This window comes from Ranitomeya variabilis, chromosome 4 (assembly GCF_051348905.1).
Source record: "Ranitomeya variabilis isolate aRanVar5 chromosome 4, aRanVar5.hap1, whole genome shotgun sequence".
Lineage (NCBI taxonomy): Eukaryota > Metazoa > Chordata > Amphibia > Anura > Dendrobatidae > Ranitomeya > Ranitomeya variabilis.
In genome coordinates, this window is record NC_135235.1 from 393,315,016 (window position 1) to 393,335,028 (window position 20,013).

Sequence of the window (20,013 nt, forward strand, 5' to 3'; positions counted from 1 at the left end):
TAGGAGAAAGTGCAATTTGTGTGGATTTTTCTATTCAGGATTCAATCCTCGAGTATATGTGGTCCGTGTTGAAGGGGGCAAAATAATAAAAAATAACATAATTAGGGTTAAGTGCAATTAATATCTATGCACTCCTGACCCCCTGGGATTGATCCTGGTGGTCTTAGTGTGGAAATTCTATACAAGGTAGAATACTGGGTTTTCCCACCCGACAGCTCGGTGTTGAGTTGTATTATACTCTATTAGTGTCCCTTGCCTTAGCAATCCTCTATGGTGATGTACAGACTGCTATGAATAATGGTGGACCAGTTTAATTATTTAGCGGGATTATATAAGTACTAGATTGTGGCCCGATTCTAATGCATCGGGTATTCTAGAATATGCATGTCCCCGTAGTATATGGACAATGATGATTCCAGAATTCACGGCAGACTGTGCCCGTCGCTGATTGGTCGAGGCAACCTTTATGACATCATCGTCGCCATGGCAACCATTATGACATCTACGTCGATACTGTGCACGTCGCTGATTGGTCGAGGCGAATTCACGGCAGACTGTGCCCCTCACTGATTGGTCGAGGCAACCTTTATGACATCATCGTCGCCATGCTGTGCCCGTCTCTGATTGGTCGAGGCCTGGCGGCCTCGACCAATCAGAGACGCGGGATTTCCAGGACAGACAGACAGACGGAAAAACCCTTAGACAATTATATATATAGATTGTTATTCGTTCCACCTGTCCGTGGCCTATTATACTGTTTCTATTCTAGGGGATTTGATGCCACTTTAGTGCTGTGGGACAATTCTTTTTTTAAATGTGGAGATGCCATGTTGGGTCTCCATCTGGTGGGCTGCCTGTAGCAGTGGGGATCCCAGACAGGCAGGCCTGCACTCACTTTTCCTCAACCTGTTACTAGCCTGACGTTTTTCTAACACTGTAGTACTGTAGGAAGCTGATGTTTGTGGCACGCGAGTGTGAGGCATCAGGGCTGTTAGCTCCTAACTAGTAATGAGGCCACAAAGATGGAGTCTAGGAGGATCCTGGAGCCACCACGACTCCAGTCCCGGCAGTGCTGAGCCGCCTATAGCGCAGGCTTCGGCGAGTCTCACTCCAACCAACGCCGCCATTCCAGTCCTGGCACTAGTAGTGAGCCGTCTAGTGGAGCTGCGGGAGGCGCCTCACAAGAGCCACGGCAATCATTCTAGACGCAGCCGTACTGACAGGTCGTGTACAAGAGCAGGAAGTCAGAGATGAGTCACCTGACTGTCCTGCATCACGTGGCTTGTACGTCATCACAACTAACTCGCAGACTACTCCTAGCTAGACCCGACAGTAGGAGGTGGGTTATCGACTTGCATTTTCTTACCACTAGGTGGAGCGTCAGCTGTAGAGTGAGCAGAGCGGCGCTGTACTGAGGGACTGCATGTGCAGGATACAGATAGCATTGAGGGGGATGGGCAGAGAAGAGAGGTGGGTATATGGGGGTGCAGGGACAGTGCAGGTAGGAGTAGTATTGGCACAGTGCAGGATACAGATAGCATTGAGGGGGATGGGCAGAGAAGAGAGGTGGGTATATGGGGGTGCAGGTAGGAGTAGTATTGGCACAGTGCTGGGTGGGCAGAAAAGAGAGGTGGGTATATGGGGGGGTGCAGTAACAGTGCAGGTAGGAGTAGTATTGGCACAGTGCAGGATGGGCAGAGAAGAGAGGTGGGTATAAGGGGGTGCGGTGACAGTGCAGGTAGGAGTAGTATTGGCACAGTGCAGGATGGGCAGAGAAGAGAGGTGGGTATAAGGGGGTGCGGTGACAGTGCAGGTAGGAGTAGTATTGGCACAGTGCAGGATGGGCAGAGAAGAGAGGTGGGTATATGGGGGTGCAGGGACAGTGCAGGTAGGAGTAGTATTGGCACAGTGCAGGATGGGCAGAGAAGAGAGGTGGGTATAAGGGGGTGCGGTGACAGTGCAGGTAGGAATAGTATTGGCACAGTGCAGGATGGGCAGAGAAGAGAGGTGGGTATATGGGGGTGCAGTGACAGTGCAGGTAGGAGTAGTATTGGCACAGTGCAGGATGGGCAGAGAAGAGAGGTGGGTATATGGGGGTGCAGTAACAGTGCAGGTAGGAGTAGTATTGGCACAGTGCAGGATGGGCAGAGAAGAGAGGTGGGTATATGGGGGTGCAGTGACAGTGCAGGTAGGAGTAGTATTGGCACAGTGCAGGATGGGCAGAGAAGAGAGGTGGGTATATGGGGGGTGCAGTGACAGTGCAGGTAGGAATAGTATTGGCACAGTGCAGGATGGACAGAGAAGAGAGGTGGGTATATGGGGGTGCAGTGACAGTGCAGGTAGGAGTAGTATTGGCACAGTGCTGGGTGGGCAGAGAAGAGAGGTGGGTATATGGGGGTGCAGTAACAGTGCAGGTAGGAGTAGTATTGGCACAGTAAAGGATGGGCAGAGAAGAGAGGGGTATATGGGGGTGCAGTAACAGTGCAGGTAGGAGTAGTATTGGCACAGTGCAGGATGGGCAGAGAAGAGAGGTGGGTATATGGGGGGGGGTGCAGTAACAGTGCAGGTAGGAGTAGTATTGGCACAGTGCAGGATGGGCAGAGAAGAGAGGTTGGTATATGGGGGGGTGCAGTAACAGTGCAGGTAGGAGTAGTATTGGCACAGTGCAGGATGGGCAGAGAAGAGAGGTGGGTATATGGGGGTGCAGTGACAGTGCAGGTAGGAGTAGTATTGGCACAGTGCAGGATGGGCAGAGAAGAGAGGTGGGTATAAGGGGGTGCAGTGACAGTGCAGGTAGGAGTAGTATTGGCACAGTGCAGGATGGGCAGAGAAGAGAGGTGGGTATATGGGGGTGCAGTGACAGTGCAGGTAGGAATAGTATTGGTACAGTGCAGGATGGGCAGAGAAGAGAGGTGGGTATAAGGGGGTGCAGTGACAGTGCAGGTAGGAGTAGTATTGGCACAGTGCAGGATGGGCAGAGAAGAGAGGTGGGTATATGGGGGTGCAGTGACAGTGCAGGTAGGAATAGTATTGGTACAGTGCAGGATGGGCAGAGAAGAGAGGTGGGTATAAGGGGGTGCAGTGACAGTGCAGGTAGGAGTAGTATTGGCACAGTGCAGGATGGGCAGAGAAGAGAGGTGGGTATAAGGGGGTGCGGTGACAGTGCAGGTAGGAGTAGTATTGGCACAGTGCAGGATGGGCAGAGAAGAGAGGTGGGTATATGGGGGTGCGGTGACAGTGCAGGTAGGAGTAGTATTGGCACAGTGCAGGATGGGCAGAGAAGAGAGGTGGGTATATGGGGGGGTGCGGTGACAGTGCAGGTAGGAGTAGTATTGGCACAGTGCAGGATGGGCAGAGAAGAGAGGTGGGTATATGGGGGTGCAGTGACAGTGCAGGTAGGAGTAGTATTGGCACAGTGCAGGATGGGCAGAGAAGAGAGGTGGGTATAAGGGGGTGCAGTGACAGTGCAGGTAGGAGTAGTATTGGCACAGTGCAGGATGGGCAGAGAAGAGAGGTGGGTATATGGGGGTGCAGGGACAGTGCAGGTAGGAGTAGTATTGGCACAGTGCAGGATGGGCAGAGAAGAGAGGTGGGTATATGGGGGTGCAGTGACAGTGCAGGTAGGAGTAGTATTGGCACAGTGCAGGATGGGCAGAGAAGAGAGGTGGGTATATGGGGGTGCAGTGACAGTGCAGGTAGGAGTAGTATTGGCACAGTGCAGGATGGGCAGAGAAGAGAGGTGGGTATATGGGGGTGCAGTGACAGTGCAGGTAGGAATAGTATTGGTACAGTGCAGGATGGGCAGAGAAGAGAGGTGGGTATAAGGGGGTGCAGTGACAGTGCAGGTAGGAGTAGTATTGGCACAGTGCAGGATGGGCAGAGAAGAGAGGTGGGTATAAGGGGGTGCGGTGACAGTGCAGGTAGGAGTAGTATTGGCACAGTGCAGGATGGGCAGAGAAGAGAGGTGGGTATATGGGGGTGCGGTGACAGTGCAGGTAGGAGTAGTATTGGCACAGTGCAGGATGGGCAGAGAAGAGAGGTTGGTATATGGGGGTGCAGTGACAGTGCAGGTAGGAGTAGTATTGGCACAGTGCAGGATGGGCAGAGAAGAGAGGTGGGTATAAGGGGGTGCAGTGACAGTGCAGGTAGGAGTAGTATTGGCACAGTGCAGGATGGGCAGAGAAGAGAGGTTGGTATATGGGGGGGTGCAGTAACAGTGCAGGTAGGAGTAGTATTGGCACAGTGCAGGATGGGCAGAGAAGAGAGGTGGGTATATGGGGGTGCAGTAACAGTGCAGGTAGGAGTAGTATTGGCACAGTGCAGGATGGGCAGAGAAGAGAGGTGGGTATATGGGGGTGCAGTGACAGTGCAGGTAGGAGTAGTATTGGCACAGTGCAGGATGGGCAGAGAAGAGAGGTGGGTATAAGGGGGTGCAGTGACAGTGCAGGTAGGAGTAGTATTGGCACAGTGCAGGATGGGCAGAGAAGAGAGGTGGGTATATGGGGGTGCAGTGACAGTGCAGGTAGGAATAGTATTGGTACAGTGCAGGATGGGCAGAGAAGAGAGGTGGGTATAAGGGGGTGCAGTGACAGTGCAGGTAGGAGTAGTATTGGCACAGTGCAGGATGGGCAGAGAAGAGAGGTGGGTATAAGGGGGTGCGGTGACAGTGCAGGTAGGAGTAGTATTGGCACAGTGCAGGATGGGCAGAGAAGAGAGGTGGGTATATGGGGGTGCGGTGACAGTGCAGGTAGGAGTAGTATTGGCACAGTGCAGGATGGGCAGAGAAGAGAGGTGGGTATATGGGGGGGTGCGGTGACAGTGCAGGTAGGAGTAGTATTGGCACAGTGCAGGATGGGCAGAGAAGAGAGGTGGCTATATGGGGGTGCAGTGACAGTGCAGGTAGGAGTAGTATTGGCACAGTGCAGGATGGGCAGAGAAGAGAGGTGGGTATAAGGGGGTGCAGTGACAGTGCAGGTAGGAGTAGTATTGGCACAGTGCAGGATGGGCAGAGAAGAGAGGTGGGTATATGGGGGTGCAGGGACAGTGCAGGTAGGAGTAGTATTGGCACAGTGCAGGATGGGCAGAGAAGAGAGGTGGGTATATGGGGGTGCAGTGACAGTGCAGGTAGGAGTAGTATTGGCACAGTGCAGGATGGGCAGAGAAGAGAGGTGGGTATATGGGGGTGCAGTGACAGTGCAGGTAGGAGTAGTGTTGGCACAGTGCAGGATGGGCAGAGAAGAGAGGTGGGTATATGGGGGTGCAGTGACAGTGCAGGTAGGAATAGTATTGGCACAGTGCAGGATGGGCAGAGAAGAGAGGTGGGTATATGGGGGTGCAGTGACAGTGCAGGTAGGAGTAGTGTTGGCACAGTGCAGGATGGGCAGAGAAGAGAGGTGGGTATATGGGGGTGCAGTGACAGTGCAGGTAGGAGTAGTATTGGCACAGTGCAGGATGGGCAGAGAAGAGAGGTGGGTATAAGGGGGTGCAGTGACAGTGCAGGTAGGAGTAGTATTGGCACAGTGCAGGATGGGCAGAGAAGAGAGGTGGGTATAAGGGGGTGCGGTGACAGTGCAGGTAGGAGTAGTATTGGCACAGTGCAGGATGGGCAGAGAAGAGAGGTGGGTATATGGGGGTGCGGTGACAGTGCAGGTAGGAGTAGTATTGGCACAGTGCAGGATGGGCAGAGAAGAGAGGTTGGTATATGGGGGTGCAGTGACAGTGCAGGTAGGAGTAGTATTGGCACAGTGCAGGATGGGCAGAGAAGAGAGGTGGGTATAAGGGGGTGCAGTGACAGTGCAGGTAGGAGTAGTATTGGCACAGTGCAGGATGGGCAGAGAAGAGAGGTGGGTATATGGGGGTGCAGGGACAGTGCAGGTAGGAGTAGTATTGGCACAGTGCAGGATGGGCAGAGAAGAGAGGTGGGTATATGGGGGTGCAGTGACAGTGCAGGTAGGAGTAGTATTGGCACAGTGCAGGATGGGCAGAGAAGAGAGGTGGGTATAAGGGGGTGCAGTGACAGTGCAGGTAGGAGTAGTATTGGCACAGTGCAGGATGGGCAGAGAAGAGAGGTGGGTATATGGGGGTGCAGGGACAGTGCAGGTAGGAGTAGTATTGGCACAGTGCAGGATGGGCAGAGAAGAGAGGTGGGTATAAGGGGGTGCAGTGACAGTGCAGGTAGGAGTAGTATTGGCACAGTGCAGGATGGGCAGAGAAGAGAGGTGGGTATATGGGGGGTGCAGTGACAGTGCAGGTAGGAATAGTATTGGCACAGTGCAGGATGGGCAGAGAAGAGAGGTGGGTATATGGGGGTGCAGTGACAGTGCAGGTAGGAGTAGTATTGGCACAGTGCAGGATGGGCAGAGAAGAGAGGTGGGTATATGGGGGTGCAGGGACAGTGCAGGTAGGAGTAGTATTGGCACAGTGCCGGATGGGCAGAGAAGAGAGGTCGGTATATGGGGGTGCAGTGACAGTGCAGGTAGGAGTAGTATTGGCACAGTGCAGGATGGGCAGAGAAGAGAGGTGGCTATATGGGGGGGTGCAGTAACAGTGCAGGTAGGAGTAGTATTGGCACAGTGCAGGATGGGCAGAGAAGAGAGGTTGGTATATGGGGGGGTGCAGTAACAGTGCAGGTAGGAGTAGTATTGGCACAGTGCAGGATGGGCAGAGAAGAGAGGTGGGTATATGGGGGTGCAGGGACAGTGCAGGTAGGAGTAGTATTGGCACAGTGCAGGATGGGCAGAGAAGAGAGGTGGGTATATGGGGGGTGCAGTGACAGTGCAGGTAGGAATATTATTGGCACAGTGCAGGATGGGCAGAGAAGAGAGGTGGGTATATGGGGTGCAGGGACAGTGCAGGTAGGAGTAGTATTGGCACAGTGCAGGATGGGCAGAGAAGAGAGGTGGGTATATGGGGGTGCAGTAACAGTGCAGGTAGGAGTAGTATTGGCACAGTGCAGGATGGGCAGAGAAGAGAGGGGTATATGGGGGTGCAGGGACAGTGCAGGTAGGAGTAGTATTGGCACAGTGCAGGATGGGCAGAGAAGAGAGGTGGGTATATGGGGGGTGCAGTGACAGTGCAGGTAGGAGTAGTATTGGCACAGTGCAGGATGGGCAGAGAAGAGAGGTGGGTATAAGGGGGTGCAGTGACAGTGCAGGTAGGAGTAGTATTGGCACAGTGCAGGATGGGCAGAGAAGAGAGGTGGGTATATGGGGGGGTGCAGTGACAGTGCAGGTAGGAATAGTATTGGCACAGTGCAGGATGGGCAGAGAAGAGAGGTGGGTATATGGGGGTGCAGTGACAGTGCAGGTAGGAGTAGTATTGGCACAGTGCAGGATGGGCAGAGAAGAGAGGTGGGTATAAGGGGGTGCAGTGACAGTGCAGGTAGGAGTAGTATTGGCACAGTGCAGGATGGGCAGAGAAGAGAGGTGGGTATATGGGGGGTGCAGTGACAGTGCAGGTAGGAATAGTATTGGCACAGTGCAGGATGGGCAGAAAAAAGAGGTGGGTATATGGGGGTGCAGTGACAGTGCAGGTAGGAGTAGTATTGGCACAGTGCAGGATGGGCAGAGAAGAGAGTTGGGTATATGGGGGTGCAGGGACAGTGCAGGTAGGAGTAGTATTGGCACAGTGCAGGATGGGCAGAGAAGAGAGTTGGGTATATGGGGGTGCAGTGACAGTGCAGGTAGGAGTAGTATTGGCACAGTGCAGGATGGGCAGAGAAGAGAGGTGGCTATATGGGGGGGTGCAGGTAGGAGTAGTATTGGCACAGTGCAGGATGGGCAGAGAAGAGAGGGGTATATGGGGGTGCAGTAACAGTGCAGGTAGGAGTAGTATTGGCACAGTGCAGGATGGGCAGAGAAGAGAGGTGGGTATATGGGGGTGCAGTAACAGTGCAGGTAGGAGTAGTATTGGCACAGTGCAGGATGGGCAGAGAAGAGAGGTGGGTATAAGGGGGGGTGCAGTAACAGTGCAGGTAGGAGTAGTATTGGCACAGTGCAGGATGGGCAGAGAAGAGAGGTGGGTATATGGGGGTGCAGTAACAGTGCAGGTAGGAGTAGTATTGGCACAGTGCAGGATGGGCAGAGAAGAGAGGTGGGTATAAGGGGGTGCAGTGACAGTGCAGGTAGGAGTAGTATTGGCACAGTGCAGGATGGAGTATTACATTACTGGTAGGTGATTTGGTACATGGTGATTGGTTGACTCAGCGCTGGTTACCATACTAATACCACTGTGCACGATAGCCTGTACCTTTCGTCAGCAGTGTATATCGGTAATAAGACTGTACAACCTGCACCTCTGATGGAAGGATCCCATGTGTGGCAATGAAAACACTGGCATACACCAATCTTCCAGTCACTTTCTAAAGTAGGAAACAACCAAGTGTTTGCTGTAGAGGTGACGTGCTTGCTGAGATGGCATGCAGCCTGACAGACTAAAGGGGTTTTCCAGAATTAAGAAATAATAACCTGAAATTTACTCACTTTCTCCAGGTCCCCAGCGCTGCCTGTCCCCCACTGCTCCTGATGTTTTTAGACAGGCTGCAGCGATGACCACAGCACACGTGACCTCTGCAGACAGCCAGGGTCTAGTAATAGTAGTGGCAATGCACATGGCACAAGACGTGGAGCGGAGTGATTAGCTGCAGCGCTGTTGATGTGATGTCACCACTGCTGTTTGTGTAAGCAATCAGCAAGCAGTGGTGGAGACACAGTACTAAACCTGGGGGAGGAGAATAACACATAACTTTATTGGTTTTAATATGGAAACAAGGATTTTGTGTACAAAGTTGAAAGCAGAAAAGCCCTTTAAAGATTATGATATTGCAGGGTACCAGGTTTTGGGTCGCAGGACATTGACCTTACCTTGGAAAAATACTGAACCCAACAAACTGATCTGTAACAGAGGGATCCTCCTATTGGTGTCTGGCCTCCACTAGGCAGGACAGTGTGCCGGTCTACATGGAACGGGCCATCAATTTGTGTTTTTGTCTTCAGTTACAGAACGCCTGTATAGTTGTGTGTGGTCTGTCGGTGGTACAGTATTGGACATTGTCATGCTGCACCGTTACTGCTCAGTGTGAATGTGACACTACCTGTAACTACCAGAGACAGTTGTCCCAGAACTCACAGATGGTGGAATCCAATCTATGATGTCCTAATGTACTAGAAAGGGCACATGGAAGCAGGCCTCACTTGTTACAGTGTGTGTATATATCCATGTACATTGGCTCCTATTTTTTATGGTAATCTATGATGTTTTTGCGACTTCAATTATGAATTCTATCTGATGTAATTTCTGGAAATAAATTAATCAATCCCCACGCTTTCCATCTACATTAGGTGACCATGGTCAGACTGTCCCTCCGGACTCTCCAGCACGTCTGAGAATGGACAAGGACAAGGGTTATGTGGCTGAGCGGATACTAAATCTTACCTTGCAGATCCTCTACCTGTTGACTGGAGAGGTGAGGGGTTCTTAGATAGACTTTCTAAAATGACAATTTGGATTTCAAGTTCCAAAAGGGATTTACCATAATAATAAAAATGTATCTTATCTAAAAGATCTTGGAGAAATAATACAGTTCTCAAATACAATTCAATACCAGAAATTCCCCCTTGTCCTACATTGGGCATACCTATGTTCATGGGGACTGGTCTTCTAATTTGCTTCAAAACACGTAGTCCGTCCACCAGCTGCTTCTTCTGCTGTGGCCGAGCATGTCCAATAATATCTGTAGTATTCCTTCACATGGCCGGAGGTCTCACAGCAGGTCAGTGACCGGTATAACTATATGAGGCAGGCACACAGCGATGCTTTATGCAGCTGTCTGCCTGTAGGATGGCTATGAGCGTGCAGTGATCTCTACGCAGTGTAACTGAAAACGCAAGTTCTTGGCTATAGTGCACACAGACGTCTGCATAGAACACTGTGTCTGCATCATATGAAAGCTCTGACTGGCACATAGTCATCAGCACTGGTTACACCGATGTGTCAGAGCTTTCATATGATGCAGACACGGCATTGTTCTACACCGCTGTCTGCCTACAATATGGAATAAATAACTGCAATCAATCGCTTCCTATAATCATCAACAAGCTTCTTACACCTCACTATTGGAATTTTGGACCACTCTTCTCCCAACATCAATTTTAAGATCTCTCCACAGGTGTTCAATGGTATTTAGCTCCGGACTCATTCCCGGTCACTTCAGACCTATCCAGCACTTTGTTTCCATCCTTTTCTGGGTGCTTCTTTTTTTTTTTTTAATCAAATAATTTTTATCTGAGAAAATGAAGAGAATGATATTACATACATAAGTATGCACAAATATATAAACAATATTGCTTTTCTTTCTCTTATAAGGATACTAAAAAAAAAAAGAATCTCCCCCAAAAAAGCAAACCTCGTAATGATTCATTTGGCCTCTTTTCATGTATACGCTCTGCTCCACAAGAGCCACAAAGTTAACTCTGCTCACAAATTCCTTTCTAGTAGGAGGATTTTCATCTAGCTAGTGCAATGTAATAGTCTTCCTTGCAACATACAGTATAACGTTTTGGCTATTGCTAGCCTGCCCCATTCATCCGTCGCCACCTCTTCCACATATCCTAAAATACATGTTAGTGAATTCCGAGAGATATTTATTTCCGTCACTCTCTCTATTAAATTTAAGACCACTATCCAGAATGCTTGCAGTCGTGGACAGGACCACAACATATGAAGAATATCAGCCTCATCCATCACACACCTCGGGCATCTGGAATCCATTCTTAGACCAGCCTTTCTCATCCACACTAGAGTCCTGTATACTCTATGTATGGTGAATAACTGTGACACCCTCCCAGATTCACTTATAGATATTCTAGGGACATATTGTAGAATCGACTCCCATTGGGCATCCGATATATCTCCCAAATCCTCTGTCCATCTACCTTTGGCCATCAGTGGATGTCTATCCAAAAACATGTCTAACAATCCCCTGTAGATTAGCAATATAAAACCTTTGGTACTCCTCTGTGGACCAATTATATTCAGCATACTATCCCTCTGTATCAGTATCGGTGACCTTCTCCACTGTCTATTAAATGCATGCCGCAGCTGCAGATACTGATAGAACATAGTATGTTCCAGAGGGAATTCTTTCCCAAGTCCCTCAAATGTTTTGAACGTCTCACCATCCAGCAGCTGCGACACTTACCATATACCTATTCTCCACTGTCCAAAATTTCTTAAATTTAACATTTCGGTCAGCCGAGGATCATGCCAGATGGATGTGTATCTCGTGTATTCTTTTATTCCCCTCCACTGCCTAATTTTTTCCAGTTTCTCAAGTAAAGCCAGTGTTGGAAAACTTGTAGGACTCTGCCGAAATCTACCCGCCTCCAAAGCAGCCAACAGTGGGCCTTTCCCCACCATATGAGAAATAACCTTCCCCACTGAGCTAGTGAAATCGTGGTCCCCCATCCCACCATATGCTGACATGGAGACCCAATGTAGTCCAACCAAGGGTTGGGAATAGCCAGACCCCCCACCATCCTCTGGACGTTGCAACAATTCTAACTTCATACACGCTCGGTCTCCCTTCCATATCAAGTCACGAAAGATGGCATTCATTCTGTAGAATCTATTCTGAGGTAGCCAGACTGGTGCATTGTATAGCACGTACAAGAGCTGGGGCATGAGTATCATCTTTATTAAGTTAGCACGCCCAACCATTGTCAAGTTCAGCTTCCTCCATGCCGTGATCTTTTGTTTAAATTTGCCCAGTAATGGAGTCAGATTGAGCCTCTCATAGTCTTCAAGATTGTTTGACACCCTAATGCCTAGGTAGGTAATCTCTTTGACCATCTGAATTTGAGATGGCTGGTCTCCCACAGCCGAGGTCCTATGATCCAGCGGCAGCAGCACAGATTTGTCCCAATTAATACAGATCTCGGATATAACGGCATACTCGTCAAGGACCGTCATCATTGCCCCAAGGAGCCCCCTGCATCTCCCAAAAATAGCAACATATCGTCAGCATAGAGTGGCACTTTCCTCGTGTTCCACATTTAAATCCTACAATATTTTGCTCCCGTCTTATCACCGCCGCCAGTGGTTCAATTGCTATAGCAAACAAAAGAGGGGACAAAGGACACCCCTGCCACGTACCTCTAAACAAGGAAAATTCCTCAGACAACCGACCATTAACTACTGCACTCTGGCCCTGGGAGCAGTATACAATAGCTGAACCCACTTGATAAACACCTCCCCAAAGCCCATATGACGCAGCGTGGCCCACAAATATCTTCATTCTACGCTATCAAATGCATCCAATGACAAGATAGCTCTATACCCTACATTGTCCGCTTTCGCCTGCATGTTGATAAAGTCTCCTCAAATTCGTTGCTGTGGATTTATTAGGGAGGAATCCCACCTGATCCTGATGTATTATAGATGTTATGACTTTACTAAGATGATAAGCCATCATTTTAGCCAGCAGTTTTACATCTGTCATTAGTAATGAGATCGGACGATACGAGGCCGATGCAGTGGGATCTTTGCCCTTTTTGGGGAGCACAACAATAATTGCTTCCCGCATGGACCGTGCTTTATACCTACACCTGCCTTAATACACTTCCAACAAGACGGGCAGCAGAAGTTCTCTATATATTTTACAGGAAAGATATATATCTTGGTACCGTGTTAGCCAGTGGATAGAAAAATATTTAGAATTGAGAATCCTCAGTAGTTGATACCTTTTAATGGCTAACTACAAAGATGGTAACAAATTACAAGCTTTCGAGACTACTCAGGTCTCTTCATCAGGCATAGACTAAGAGAAATTCTGGAGAATCACATATGTATGCACAACATATCACAGAAAAAAAACAGAAAAAAACATGGATAAGACAGGTGACATGAAGCAGAATTACCACGAGTGATACACAGTTATGTCCATAAATATTGGATCAGTTCTTAGATAAGGAGTGTTTTATTGTCATCTGATTGGGGTCTGGTTCTGTTGTGATGACCCCACATGGTCTGAGGGGCAAATTCCTTGTTCCTTAGTTGATGTAAAAAGACATAAATCCATGCAACACATTCATTCCTGCACTGAGTGTCAAAGGTCATCATCAGTTTATATTCCCATATTCTTCTGTCTCTTTGAGATTTGAAGTTACCTTTTAATACAAGTAATTTCATCTCCATAATGTTATGATCCAGGAGACCGAAATGTATTGCCATAGGTAGATCCATTCTTTTTTCTCTTATTGTATGACGTTGAGAGTTCATTCTTGTTCTCAGTTTCTGCCCTGTCTCCCCCACATACAGACCCCCAGTTGGACATTTAGTACAAATAATTAAGTACACCACATTAGAAGTGACGCAGCTGAAAGTACCTGGTATCTTGTAGTTCTGATGTGAATTGGGGATCTTTATCTTGTCCATAGTCATTATAAATGGACAGGTTTTACATTTTTTCTGATTGCAAGGAAAGGTACCTGCAGCTGTTGGAAAGGACAGGGAGCTTTTGACAATGATGCTTCTTATATTTGGGGGCTGCCTAAAACACAGTAGTGGGGGGGCTGTAAAAATGGATTGTAAGCGGGAATCCTTTTGTAGTAAAGGTTGTAATTTCCGCGCAGCTCCACTTAGCACCTCCAGATTTGGATTGCAGTTGACCACTAGAGGCACCCGGTTGTTTCCTTCTTTAGCTTTCTAATGTAGCAGGTGATTCCTTGATATTCTGGTGGCTCTTGTAATCTGTTTTTCAATTGTTCTTGGATGGTAGCCCTGATTCAGGTACCTTTCCTTGCAATCAGAAAGTTCAGGTACCTTTCCTTGCAATATCATACCTCCGCAATGTGCATATATCTCCTCCATCTCCGGTCTGAATCCGAGACTCCCCTGTGCTCCTGGCAAAACGCTGTAGTTTGCTCACAGCATCCATCTGCCTGCTCTCTCCCTTAGCCGGCCCCTCCTCCGCATCCATCCTGCTGGCGGCATGGGAGCCATCTTGGGCCTTCTTGTCGGGGTCTCCGGTGTTCTTTCTGGAGCCTCTTTTGCCGGTCATGGATGGTATATGTTCTGGGCGATCCTGTAAAGTCACTACACCTTGATCCTCACGGTAGGGAGGTGGAGCGCCTCCAGTCGCAGGGCCGCGGGGTACTCGGTACCGGGCTTCTCTGTCTCAGTTCTGGGGTTGTCACGGTGGCTAGACCCGGTCCGTGACCCTGCTAAGGGGCGTCCAATGAAAGGTGTAGGTGGTGGTGCGTGGTGCAGGTCGCGGTGAATAACGAGGACACAGGGTTGCAGTCTCTTTACCTCTTTACTGAAGGCTTCAAGATCCTCAATCCAGAGTACGGTTAACAGGGCTGGCTGAGACCGGCCGGTCCGATGGCACCTCCAGAATTCCCTTTGCAGGTGGAAATCTGTGCCTACCTTCTAGCGCCTGTGTGTTGTAGTACTTCCCTGCTGAGCACCACGGGATAGTCCTCACAACTGTTGTGTCTGTTTCTGATGTTCTTTCCCACAACTTATATCTGTTCTGATGTTCTTCTCCGTCCCCCAGATGATATGGCTAGGACGCACCCGTATGACGGGTAGGCCTGGAGTTCTTCCGGGACCCTAGTGACACCCCTCTCCCACAGTTGCCCCCTATGTCTGCTTAGGTGATTTAGGTGAGACAGCCAACCTATAATTAACTGTCCTGCCGTTGGTTTGAAGTAATGCTTGGAGCCCAATACTTCCTCGGCGTTCTGGCCACCGGCTACGCGCCTCAGTAGGATGTTGCCTCGTTCTTACAGCACGACTCCTACTGGTGTTATCTCCTTTTTGCTATGATCTCGTTTCTCACTCTTCACAATAAACCTCGCTTGTCCTTTCTTGAGATACCGCCGCGATGTAGTGCAGGCGCGGTTCCTTAACGTTCTGTCTTGTTCGCTAGGCCTCTGTCAGGATCCCACCCCTGACAGGGACCCCCCTGAATCTTCCCCTGCAACACCCTCTGCCGCAGGATGTTGCGTGGTTCCAACCCAGTCAGCTTCTGTCTAACTTTCTATCCAATCACCAGTTTTACCAGATTGTGAGGAGTGGCCTAATACATAGTGCCCTTTGCTCCCCCTGGAGGCCAGACTATGAAGTGTATTGGTGTCTGTGATACCTGGTCAGGTGAACTCCTTAAGTGCCATCAGACGTACCATCACTCCCCTTAGCGGCGGAGCATCAGTACTGCAACGACCAGGACTCTGGGGCGCTGCAGAGGCACAAAGGTCATTGCCCTGTTGGAAGTCCCATGTCCTAGGATTCAAACACAGCTTTCTTATACTGACCACTACATTGCAACCCAAAATCCGTTGGTAATCTTCAGATTTCATAATGCCTTGCACACAGTCAAGGCACCGAGTCCATAGGCAGAAAACCAACCAAAATATCTTTGAGCTTTAACTATATTTGACTGTAGGTGCCGTGTTCTTTTCTTTGTAGGCATCATTACGGTTTCGGTCAACAGTACAATTATGTGCTTTACCAAAAAGCTCTATCTTGGTCTTATCTGTCCACAAGATGCTTTCCCAGAAGGATTTTGGCTTACATGTGTACATTTTGGCAAACCGCAGTCTAGCATTTTTATGTCTCTGTCAGTAGTGGTGTCCTCCTGTGTCTTCTGCCATAGTGTTTCATTTAATTCATATGTTGACGGACAGTTTGCGCTGACACTGATGCACCCTGAGCCTGCAGGACAGCTTGAATTTATTTGAAACTTGATTGGGGCCGCTTATCCACCATCCAGACTATTCTCTGCCATCCACATCCAGGGAAATTAACTACAATGCCATGGCTTGTAAACTTCTTGATTATGTTGCGCACCGTGTACCAAGGAGCATCAAGATCTCTGGAACTCTAACCTTGAGATTGTTGACATTTTTCAACAATTTTGGATCTTTTTTTTTTTTTTTCAATAATGTTTTTATTAAACTTTTTTAACAATACAAATATAAAATTTAGACAAAAAAGGGGGGGGGGGGTCAAGGAAAAACTGAAACAAGATATCATTTGCACATTGTCGTATCAATCAGTCAATGTTACGTCACATCTCGAGCAATACGGTGTGAGTAAATAAAATAATTTGCATAAACATGACAAATAAGCAAAATGACTAATTTTGAAAGGTCTGTTCTTGGGGGGGGGGGGGGGGGAGGAGAACACCTGGGGGAAATGGGAGTAGGGGGAGGGGGGGAGGGGGAAGGGGGGAGAGCACACGGCTTCCACCTCTACATCCTCAGGTTTGCATGCCCCAATCCGCGAATCATCCTCACAGAGGCGGACGACCTGCTATTGTCTGTTCCAAGAACCAAGTAGTCATCTTAAAATAATCTCTGATTCCTTGCTTAGTGTGAGCCGGAAGAATCGCTATAAATGGTTCCCATGTGTCAAAGAATGTCTGAGTCCGTCTCTCTTTCTGAAGAGAAGCATCTATCCAGTCCATTCTAAACAGAAAAGCAAGTTTCTCTAGGAAAAGTCGCAATGTGGGCACTTTAGGCGCCAACCAGTTTTGTAGAATTGTTTTACGAGCTGCAGCTGAGATAATAAAAAGGAATTTTTTACCATGGTATGGAATATGGACGTCGTTATCTGTAACATGACCAAAGAGAGCCCAGGCTGAAGTAAGTGTGATGTTATATGAGGTGTGCGTCAACACAAAGGTATGTATACGCTGCCAGAACAATTGAATTTGTGGACAAGCCCAGAAGCAGTGAAAGTGATCCGCTTCAGGTTCCCCACATCTAGAGCAGGCCGGACTCGCCAGATTCCCCATCAGATAGCTACGTTTTGGTGAAACATAGGTCTTGTGTAGGATCTGTAATGCCATTTCCCAATAAGAGACAGAAGGTATATATTTAAGTGCTTTCTGTAATGCCCGCAAGATAAGAGATGGCGCAAAGGAGACATCATCCACCTGCCATTTTGTAATTCCTACCCCCACGGTATCATACTGTAGCAAAGGACGAAGGAATGTATAGTACTCCGAGACCAGGCCCCTATTCTGAGTGCATGTATTCAATTTGTTCAGTAATTTGTCCTGCCAGTCATTGTCATTGAAAGTGTGTATGACACTATGTGCGTAGCTTTGCAGCTGCATGTAGTGGAAAGGGTGTGCGCGTATATAATCAAACAAAGTGCATGCCTGAGCAAATGAAATGACGGTCTTTGTCTGTATGTCAACTATGTCTCCAATGGACCGCAAACCCTCTCTCTGCCATCTAGAGAAGATGGGGTGTGCCTTTCCATCATGGAAACCAGGATTATTGGAAAATGATTGTGCAAGTGAAACACCACTGGATAAATGCAGCCTCCTACGCACCACCACCCACGTTCTCCACATTGACATGAATAAGGGGTTATTTTTGTGGTCTGATGTTAGCGAGGGATAAGGGGAATGTAATAAGCTTACCAGGGACCCATTACCTATCAGAGGTGATTCTACGGCATTGGATGAATAAGTGGATGTACCGTTCAGCCAGTCTCTAAGGATCCGCATATTGGCTGCCAGATTATATAATTTAACATCTGGGAAATTGATTCCCCCATTAGTCTTAGGCTGTTGAAGGATGTACAGTCCAATTCTAGGTCTCCTTCCCTGCCATATGAAATTGCGGAATAGTCGATTGATGCTGCGTTCATCTACGGGTCTTAGATAGAACGGTAAGACATTAAACAGGTATAGCAGCCGCGGGAAGGAGATCATTTTTATTAGGTTTGCCCGACCTATAAAAGAGAGGGTGAATTTGCTCCACGCATTTAAGTCGTCCTGTAATGATTTGATAAATGCCTGCAGGTTAGTCCGCTGCAGTTCTGTTGGAGATCTAGTAATTTGAACACCCAAGTATGTAATAGATTGGGTTTTCCACTGGATAGGGTAACCTTGAGTCCACGTAGGTTTTGCAGGTCCCGTGAGCATCAGAGCTTCAGATTTTGTCACATTTATTGAGAAACCTATTATTGCTCCCTTTTGCTCTACTATTGAAAGCAAAGGGCCCAAATTGACCCGAGGTCTTGACATAAAGATTAAAAGGTCATCTGCGAAAGCCATCGTTTTAATTTCAGTATTCCCAAATTGTAATCCCTGAAGACTTGGCCACTTCTGCAAGTACCTTAATAGTGGGTCCAGTGCCAGATTAAAAAGTATCGGTGAGATTGGGCATCCCTGTCTTGCTCCCCTTTCCAAAGTGATTGGAGGAGATAGTAAATTATTTATGGATAGTTTAGTGGTTGCGTTATGTTGTATGATGTGGAGAAATCTAAGAAAAATATCGCCAAAGCCTCTGTGCCTTAAAACCGTGCTCAGAAAGCTCCATGATATTGAGTCAAATGCCTTCTCAGCATCAAGGCTGAGTAGCAGTGAGGGAGGACAGTTTTGTTGTTTAGCAAGAACTGTTGCGGCCACAGCCGTCCTAACTCCCAGGGCAGAGTGGCGGCCCCTTGTAAAACCCAGTTGTGAGGGTATGAGTAAACCTGGTAAAAACTCTTGCAAGCGATCCGCCAGGATTTTAGTGAGTATTTTGTAGTCTACATTTAGTAGGGATATCGGGCGATATGAGCCTACCTCAAGAGGGTCTTTATTTGGTTTGGGTAGAAGAATTGTATGGGCTTCATGAAAACCTTCCACCTGTTCCCCCTGTGTGTATATGGTATTAAGTAAGTCCACCATCATGGGGATGATATTTGGCTGCAGCATCTTGTAATACTCAGCAGTTAGACCATCAGGTCCTGGTGACTTGTTATTGTGTAGGGACTTGATCGTCGACTGCACCTCCTCAATAGTTATTGGAGCTGACAACTGTTCCCTTTGGTCTCCCGTTATTTTTGGTAGTGCAGTCGAGGATATAAGATCCCACGTGTCCTGCGAGCTATATGGTCGTTCTCTGTATAGTTCAGTATAGTACTTTAGGAAGGCCTGTTGTTTGTCTCCTTCTGATGTGACCACTTGATGGTTCTCTGGGTGTCTCACTTGTATAATTGTGCGTCTAGAGTGGAACGGCCTAGTCAGGCGTGCCAGTAAGCTGCCCGTCTTTCCGCCCCATCTATAATAATGGTTCTTTGTGAAATCTATACTTCTTGTAGCTTGGGCAATAGTGAAAGTATCAATGAGTCGTTTGGCTTCTAGGTAATTTTGTTTTTTAAGTGTGTCTGTGGGATCAGTCAGAAAGGCCTGGTGGGTAGTCAATAGGTCCGTATGCAAAAGTTGGTATTTTGCCCTTTTTTCCCTCTTTTGATGTATCAGGTAGGAAGTAATATGGCCTCTCATCACTGCCTTAGAGGTGCGCCACAATAAGGACGTGTCTGAGGAGGATGACATGTTATCGTCTAGGAAGTTGTTCCAGTGTGTCTGAAGGAATCCCCTAAAATCCTCTGAATTAAACAAATATGATGGAAATCTCCAATGCCTCAAGGGATATCTTGGCGGGTTCAGAAAGAGCCGTAATGTAATTGGCGCATGATCCGACACCTCAATGGTTTCTATTGTTGTGTTTTCCACCTTTTCAAACAGGGTATCAGTAAGTAGAAAATAATCTATTCTTGAATGCACATCATGCACCCGTGAATAGAACGTATAGTCTTTCTCCGTGGTGTGGAGCACGCGCCAAGGATCGCACAAACCAGTGTGCTGCATCATTTTTACAATAATTTGAGCAGTCTGATTGTCATGGGGCGAGTTGGAAGACCTGTCCAGATGTGGGGAAAGAGCAGCATTAAAATCTCCACCCAGAATAAGGTTGTCAATACGTTTGGATAATAAAAACTGATATAAATTAGAGAAAAAAGTGCTGTTAGGGCTGTTTGGAGCATAGATATTGAGCAGTGTATAAACAGTGTCTCCAATCTGGAGCAGGAGATATAGAAATCTTCCCTCTGCGTCAGAGTGTTCCTCCAGCAGCGTGTAAGACAATGAAGTCCCCAGTAAAATGGCCACGCCCCTTGATTTAGTGGTATGTGTGGCCGTGTAGCACTTTTGAATCCAAGGAGCTCGTA

General features: G+C 48.1%; 1 protein-coding gene across 2 annotated transcripts in view; it reads left to right on the plus strand.

The window, feature by feature from the left end:
- Positions 1 to 749: 749 nt before the first annotated feature.
- The window catches only part of LOC143767169 (uncharacterized), a 34,768-nt gene continuing 15,504 nt past the window's right edge, over positions 750 to 20,013 (plus strand). For both annotated transcript variants that reach the window (XM_077255248.1, XM_077255249.1), the window contains exons 1-2: positions 750 to 1,339; positions 9,339 to 9,463. In XM_077255248.1, the coding sequence (XP_077111363.1) occupies positions 9,386 to 9,463 (78 nt within the window). In that variant the 5' untranslated portion in view covers positions 750 to 1,339; positions 9,339 to 9,385. The remainder of the gene's footprint in view (positions 1,340 to 9,338; positions 9,464 to 20,013) is intronic.